This window comes from Trypanosoma cruzi, genomic scaffold (assembly GCF_000209065.1).
Source record: "Trypanosoma cruzi strain CL Brener 1047053516511 genomic scaffold, whole genome shotgun sequence".
Lineage (NCBI taxonomy): Eukaryota > Euglenozoa > Kinetoplastea > Trypanosomatida > Trypanosomatidae > Trypanosoma > Trypanosoma cruzi.
Window position 1 is genome coordinate 30,121 of NW_001849397.1, and position 6,861 is coordinate 36,981.

Consider the following 6,861-nt stretch of genomic DNA (forward strand, 5'->3'; position numbering starts at 1 on the left):
ATCCGTGGCAGAGCGAGAAATGTCAAGGATGGTTAAACATTCCTATTTTGATTTTTACAGGGAGGCAGTGATGTTTGCTGGTATGCCTTTGCTTGTTCATTTAAGCCAAAGACTCATGGGCAAAGTTGAATTTTTTGGGGAGGATGGGCTAGAATTTTTTTTTCGTATGTCTTTTGGTATTCTGTACGTTTTGTCTCACTTATATCGGATGACTCCAAATATTTGGGATAATGTTTCTGCGAAAAAATGCTCTATTCCGCTCAATTATCTAAGATTGCCTGCAAAATCTATTTCTTACCAGAACTTTTTGCTTACCGAATTGGGAGTAATATTGGATGATTTGTTTGCGTTTACGTGTAGAGTACCTTCAATATATCGTTTTACGGTTATTGTTGTACATGTTATATTTTTGTGCGAACTTGCGTGGCTTCCATCTGACCCTCCAGCGACAGTGAATTTGGGCCGGCAATATGAAAAGAAAAGATTGAGAAAAAAAGCTGATATTGAAAAGGGTTTAAACTCAAATTCTGAGCGCGAAATCATGAAATATTTTCAGCATCACTTGTCTCCACAAGAACGCGCTTTAGTTGAAAATTTGGATGATGAGACAATTACTTGGATTGACGTTGTAACTACCAAATATAAACAAAGGATGGATGCTACTGTAGCGGCTTACATGCGTCAAAAGCGGGGTCCTATTAGATTTGATTTGGCGTCTACTTCGGATCTTCAGGAGGTTGTTCTTTTGAGTATTACGCAAAGTTCCCCTGGTTCATCCATAAAAGTGGATGTACTTTTTCGTGTGAAGGATGAGGTGTGCAGTCGCCTTTTAGCTTTACAACGAGGCCCTTTGGGTTGTGTTCCACCTGAAGCATCTGAAAGTGAAGACCATCTTGGAATTATTCGGCGTTACGCCAAGATAACTGGAAAAGAGGGTCTTTACACCCCTTCTGAGATTTGGGGCTTAAAACTCTCAAATAAAAAAATGAAAGAAAACGATGGTGCAATAAATCTGGTCGCCTTCTTGTTTGTTTGCCTTTTGTGTGTGGCAGCGTTTTTTCATACACCATCAACAAAAGATTATCTGAGGTATTCAACGGATCTTTCTTACTTTCATCAACCGTTACGTGACAAATGGCGGGTCTTTCTTCCTTCGGAACACCTTCTTAAACGGAATGGAGCTGGCCTAATTACCATTTTTGGCCATGTTTTTTGTTTTGTAGATGTTCTAGACGTCCTCAAGCATATGTGATTTTGTTCTTAACGTGCGTTTTTCTTTTTTCTTTTCATCGGCATTTGTGAGAAGGAAAAAAAAGTGAAATTGAGCCGGGAGATAAGGTGAACAATGGTTCTTAGTTTTTGTTGTTTATGCATGTGTGGATACGCAGTGTTTAAAATAAAAAGAAAAGAAAACAAAAAAAGAGAGAGGCTTGTTTTCTCTGAGCTTTATATATATATATATTAGTTTGTATATTTCTTTTTTAAAAACCTGTTTGTTTTTACCTTTTACTCTCAATTAAAGGATGAAAAAAATAAAAAATAAAGGTGGAGTTGCATATTTTTAACTGTAGAAAAGACTATTAGATATGGCTGCTCCGGCAACACAGAGTGGAGATGCAAAAAATCCCTCCCTGAATTCGATGTGGCGGACAGTTCTTGTTTATGGTATGGTCTTTCTCATCATGTTTTCTTTTCTCAGCTCGAGAGACACGAGTAGCGTCGGGAACAAGAGCAATTTGAGGATGAGAGGACGGGATACCTCTGGGGTAACAGAGGTGCATTTGCAATACGCTCCTTTTTCCAAAAGAGGCGACTCATACTCCATTATTATCACATCTGGTGAAGACGGTTTATTTTCTGAGGATATATTCTCAGATTTGGTTCTTGATGATAATACCCAAGAAATGTCGCGACATTATACCATTGATTTAAGCCGGTGCTATGCTGAAAATCGCAGCGCATTCCTTACCATTAAAACGATTATTAAGAAAAATGAATACTCGCAATTATTTCCCTTAGTGCGTTACTTGCCTTTTCGAAGCGCAAGGCGGAAGCAACATCTGTTTCTCTATACGAAAACAGCGGAAGGTGACGCAAGCAACACCACCGATTTGGAGCCAAGGACTGTCTGGAAAGCCTACTTTCAACCGTTGTTGACTCTGAGCCCTATTGTTGACTTTTCCAACCCACTTCCCTCATCAATGAGACCTTATTACTTTATGGACAACGGAACGCAACAATACCTACCCTTAGTTTACATCAATAACTTTTGGGTGCTGCGAGATCACTTGTTGGAAATTAACGCCACAACAGCGGCTTCCCCGCTAAATTTCACCATCACGATTTCCCCACGTCCTCTATGGAAGTTAGCTCTTTATGTTCAATTTGAAGAATCCATGAAACAGAATCAGGAGTTGGGTTTGGCAAAGCCTGAGGATTTAGATGAGACCAAGCGAATATTCTTGGAAACAAATCCCTATTTTTTGGGTTTGACTCTTATTGTGACATTGCTGCATATGTTGTTTGAGTATTTGGCCTTTTCTAACGACGTAAAGTTTTGGCGGTCTCGAAAGGATTTTAAAGGTTTATCAGTTCGTACAATTGTTATGAATTGTTACTTTCAAACCATTGTGTTTCTGTACCTTGTGGACGGTGATGAAACGTCGTGGTCTATTCTAGTTCCAAATGGCGTTGGTGTTCTTATTGAGTACTGGAAACTTGCACAAACCGTGCGATTTTTCCGTCACGATAATGGGTGGTGGTGGTTTACTTTTAACGATGGTTACGATGAGCGTACGCGTAAGCATGATGACCTTGCCGTGCGTTATCTTATGTGCGCAATGTCACCTGTTCTACTCCTTTATACTGTGTATTTGGCACTCTATGATACCCACAGAAGTTGGTATTCGTTTATTATAAATACACAGGTACGATTTATTTACTTTTTTGGTTTTGCCATGCTAACACCGCAAATTTTTATTAACTACAAGATGAAAACCGTCGCGCAGCTCCCGTGGCGTACGTTTGTGTATCGCGCCCTTAACACCGTTATCGATGATCTTTTTGCATTTATTGTGAAGATGCCATGGCTGCATCGCCTTGCGTGTTTTCGTGATGATGTCGTCTTTGTCATATTGTTGTACCAACGGTGGATTTATCCGGTTGACACAGGGCGCAGCGAGGTTCCTGACAAAGACAATGACGGCGATGCCAAAAGGGTGGGGTGTGCGGCAGCGGAGGACGGCGGAAAAGAAGAGACCGAGTCTGCAAAACGGGATAAAAAGCAGGAAAAGGCTCCCAGGGAGGCCGCAGGAACAAGTCCATCGTCTCTTGAATCAAAGAAAGAAAAGTAGTCTTCCAAGGAAAATGTAGTCGTGTGAAAGCATTGCAGCACGGTGGATTCCACGACGACGATGAGCGTTAGGGAATTTATTTGGCGCTTACACAGCGCTGAGTAGCATTGAAATAAAAATTAAATAAAATGCAACAACGGGGTTATCTTGGTTTTGTCTGCTGTATATATATAAAAAAAAAGTAAAGAGAAATTGGGGGTGTGGAGGAAAAAACTGGGTTTTTTTCTTTTTCTTTTTCCATGTTTTTTTTTTTTTTTTTTTTTTGCTTAGTGGGAATGCAGTAGGAGTGGGTATGCGGGGAAGAGCGGGAGATACAAATGATGATCACGGTTTGCGTAATTGTTGTCTAACATCCTCGTTTTTGTGCCCCAAAAGTGCGCAGCACGGATATAGAAAGAAGGAAGAGCGGCAAAAACAGGGGTGCCGTCATTATCTCTGCCAATTGATGGAAGATGATCGTATTTGCATCGTAAAAAAGCGACAGAAAATACTTTCCCCATCACCTCAATACGAAATGCCGTGCACTCTATCTGATCAGTCCCCGTCAGCTGCCTCAACAAAGTATGCAGTTTTTCCTGTGCGTGGAAGAAGACCGTCGCTGATGTCGCTGGGCACAACCATAACGGCTTCGGCCCACAAAGACGACACGGTTGAAGATCTCATAGAGGCTCTTTCAACTTCTTCGTGGCCCTCCAGTGAAGAGCATGAGTGATTTCATTAAATATTGGTGATGCATGAAATGGGAGGGGTGAGGGATTATTACAATTATTATTATTATTATTATTATTATTATTATTATTATTATTATTATTATTATTATTAATTTTGGAGTTGTTATCGTTGGTCTACTAATGCGTGAAGCATTCAAAAACGGAGGGTGGGGATAGCATGAAGAATATATATATATGCACGCAGATGCTGATTGAAAACAAGAAATCCTTTGAACCACAACTGTTTGCTCACCGATCTAGTTTATGAACATGTGTGTGGAATTTTTAGCCCAGTACTCAAATGGGAAGGTCAGAAGGCCTGAACAATAGATTTGTATAGTGTGAGTCTTATTTATTTTTAATGCATGTGGATTTTCGTATTTCCTTTATCGAGAGGATGTGCATATTTGACGCGGAGAGTTTTATTCGCATGCATCAACTGAGGGATCGTTCCCTGCAGGAGTTGGAGTCAAAGCGGGCGCTTGTCACACTGCCTGGAGGGGGCAGGCGTGCGAGCAGGTCGTTTCAGCCGCATTTTAAGATTCTACTGATCTTTGAGAATCTTGTCCGCATTAAGAGCTCCGCTTTTTTTTTTTTTTTTTTTTTTTTTGTTAGGAGCTTGTGAAGAGAATGATCGCGGGAGAGCTGGCAAACTTAATTAATGTGCGTAGATACTGATAACTGAATGCTTTTATTTATGATATTTTCTGCCGTATGAATCTTTTGGGAAGAACACGACTTTAGTGGGGCAGGGAGCCGATAGAGGCCAGATAATTTTATTTTTATTTTGCCATTCCACCCACCCATCCCCTTGATTCCCACCCTCCGGCGAGGTCTTGTGGTTGGAGGACCCCAAAGTCTGCCACGTCATAAGTAATTATGTTCTGAGGACAAAAGACCATGCGAATGGTCAATATAATTTATATATCGAATCAAAGGAAAAAATGGAGGTAATGAAATATCGCTGCGAAAATCCCTTCTTCCCCCACCTTGTTTGGTTTCTTTAGATTATTTTGGGATCCGGCCGGCTGCCCGGAAGATTATTTATTTTTTGTTGTTACTGGTCTGTCATGCCTGGTTCTCTCTGGCTGACTGACAGAATGTATTCTGTCTGAAAAGGTGTCTTTACTCTTGGCTCTTCTCAATTCTTTTTTTTTTTTTTTTTACTTTTGTCTTTTCTGTGAACGTTAAAGAATCACAATTGCGGCATTCATAATGGCTTTTTGTTTTGGTTCATTCTTTTCGAAGTACGCTTCATCCAAATCAGGTTCTCAGGCAAGGTACCGTTTTCTTCATTCCTCGGCTAAAATTGCTGCCGGCGCCACCGGTGCATTGCTTTTGGGCGGTGCCACCGTGGCCTTATGTTATTTTCCCTCGGGACGAAAGGTCACGGAGGCACCGCCGTTTGATGTGAACTCACTAAGAAGGGACATTGAAGAAATACTCTCCGAGGATATGTCTAAAGGGCCTCTTTTTGTGCGACTCGCGTGGCACGAGGCTGGATCATGGGACTGCCGGAAAAAGGATGGGAGTCCTAATTCCGCTTCGATGCGATTTCACCCAGAGTGCAGCTATGCCGGCAACAAAGGGCTTGATAAAGGACGAAATGCGCTGGAATCGCTCAAGAAAAAGTACCCGAAAATTTCATACGCCGATTTATGGTCCTTCGCAGCGGTGGTGTCGATTGAGGCGATGGGTGGCCCGGAGATTCCGTGGCGGTGGGGGCGCGTGGATGCAAAGGACGGCAGCGTTTGTGGCCCCGATGGGCGTCTCCCTGACGCGTCCAGGATGCAGGATCACGTGCGGGATGTCTTTTCACGTCTTGGCTTTAATGATGAAGAAACTGTTGCCTTGATCGGGGCCCACACATGTGGTGAGTGCCATCTGGAGAACACGGGCTACGTGGGTCCGTGGACGCACGACAAGTATGGCTTTGACAACTCCTTTTTTACGGAGCTTTTTGGCAACGAGTGGATGCTGAACCCCAATGTGAAGAAAATGCAGTTCATGGACAAAACCACTAACCGCCTTATGATGCTGCCCGCTGATGTTTCCATTCTTCTGGACGACAAGTATCGTTCCATCGCGAAGAAGTACGCGGACGACAATGATTATTTTTGCAACGCCTTCAGCAAGGCTTATCAGAAGTTGCTTGAGGTTGGAACCACCGATCTCAAGTCTCTCCCAGCAGAGTCAAAATAGGCAAAGTGAAACATATAACAGCATACGCAAGGGTTGTTCATGTATAAATAGTTGATCAGGCCCGGGTTCAAAGTTGTCGTCGAATGTTATCTTCTTATTGTTTTTTATTTTATCTAGTGGCAACCGACTTTTATTATTATTATTTAGTAGCAGTAGTATTACTATTACTATTACGCGGATACCACACCTTTTTTTTGTGGGTGTGTGTGTGTGCCTGACGACCGATATTTTGCAATGCTATTGTTGAGCTTTTTTGTGTCGATTGCATTGTCGCTTCAGGAAAACGAAAATAAAATGAGCGGACGGAAAAAAAAAAGAAAACACAAAAAGCATATCCAAAAAGTAAAAAGAAGAAGGAAAAAAAAAGGAAAATTACCATTTTTTATGAAATTAATTTTTTTGGTGAAAAAGATTATTATTATTATTATTTATTTTTTTTTTTTTTTTTTTTTGGAAAACCCCACTTCTGTGGGAAATGTCTACGATATTACGGGGAAACAAATGCCAGGAGGGGACGGGTCTAATTTGTGTGGCCCTGGTGCGCCCGTTTTTTTTTTTTTTTTTTTTCTTTGCAAAGCGAAAGTTCGAACCGGGGT

The 6,861-nt window shown here is 41.5% G+C and overlaps 4 protein-coding genes across 4 annotated transcripts, besides 16 other annotated features; all 4 read left to right on the forward strand.

Moving 5' to 3' along the window:
• On the forward strand, window positions 1–1,252 carry Tc00.1047053503745.10 (hypothetical protein, conserved; the record flags this gene model as incomplete). Its single annotated transcript, XM_799787.1, has 1 exon — window positions 1–1,252. A coding segment is annotated over one exon (1,252 nt), but the record flags the coding sequence as incomplete, so codon positions are not given.
• Window positions 1–2,921: a sequence feature (heterozygous, Esmeraldo-like haplotype).
• Window positions 1,446–1,488: a sequence feature (AT_rich).
• Window positions 1,587–3,353, forward strand: Tc00.1047053503745.20 (hypothetical protein, conserved; the record flags this gene model as incomplete). Its single annotated transcript, XM_799788.1, has 1 exon — window positions 1,587–3,353. One exon carries the CDS (start codon window positions 1,587–1,589, stop codon window positions 3,351–3,353), a length of 1,767 nt encoding a protein of 588 aa, XP_804881.1.
• Window positions 2,922–3,374: a sequence feature (haploid, non-Esmeraldo-like haplotype).
• Window positions 3,375–3,764: a sequence feature (haploid, Esmeraldo-like haplotype).
• Window positions 3,572–3,617: a microsatellite.
• Window positions 3,765–4,668: a sequence feature (areas merged during assembly that could not be assigned to a particular haplotype. This can correspond to areas where the two haplotypes were merged or to regions with more than two copies in the genome that were merged during assembly.).
• Window positions 4,109–4,175: a microsatellite.
• Tc00.1047053503745.25 (hypothetical protein, conserved) lies at window positions 4,425–4,688 on the forward strand (the record flags this gene model as incomplete). The annotated part of the gene is made up of 1 exon (XM_799790.1): window positions 4,425–4,688. One exon carries the CDS (start codon window positions 4,425–4,427, stop codon window positions 4,686–4,688), a length of 264 nt encoding a protein of 87 aa, XP_804883.1.
• Window positions 4,649–4,673: a microsatellite.
• Window positions 4,669–4,673: a sequence feature (heterozygous, non-Esmeraldo-like haplotype).
• Window positions 4,674–5,267: a sequence feature (haploid, Esmeraldo-like haplotype).
• Window positions 4,677–5,108: a mobile genetic element.
• Window positions 5,209–5,243: a sequence feature (T-rich).
• Window positions 5,268–6,861: a sequence feature (heterozygous, Esmeraldo-like haplotype).
• On the forward strand, window positions 5,279–6,265 carry Tc00.1047053503745.30 (ascorbate-dependent peroxidase, putative; the record flags this gene model as incomplete). Its single annotated transcript, XM_799789.1, has 1 exon — window positions 5,279–6,265. One exon carries the CDS (start codon window positions 5,279–5,281, stop codon window positions 6,263–6,265), a length of 987 nt encoding a protein of 328 aa, XP_804882.1.
• Window positions 6,543–6,637: a sequence feature (A-rich).
• Window positions 6,693–6,717: a microsatellite.
• Window positions 6,813–6,836: a microsatellite.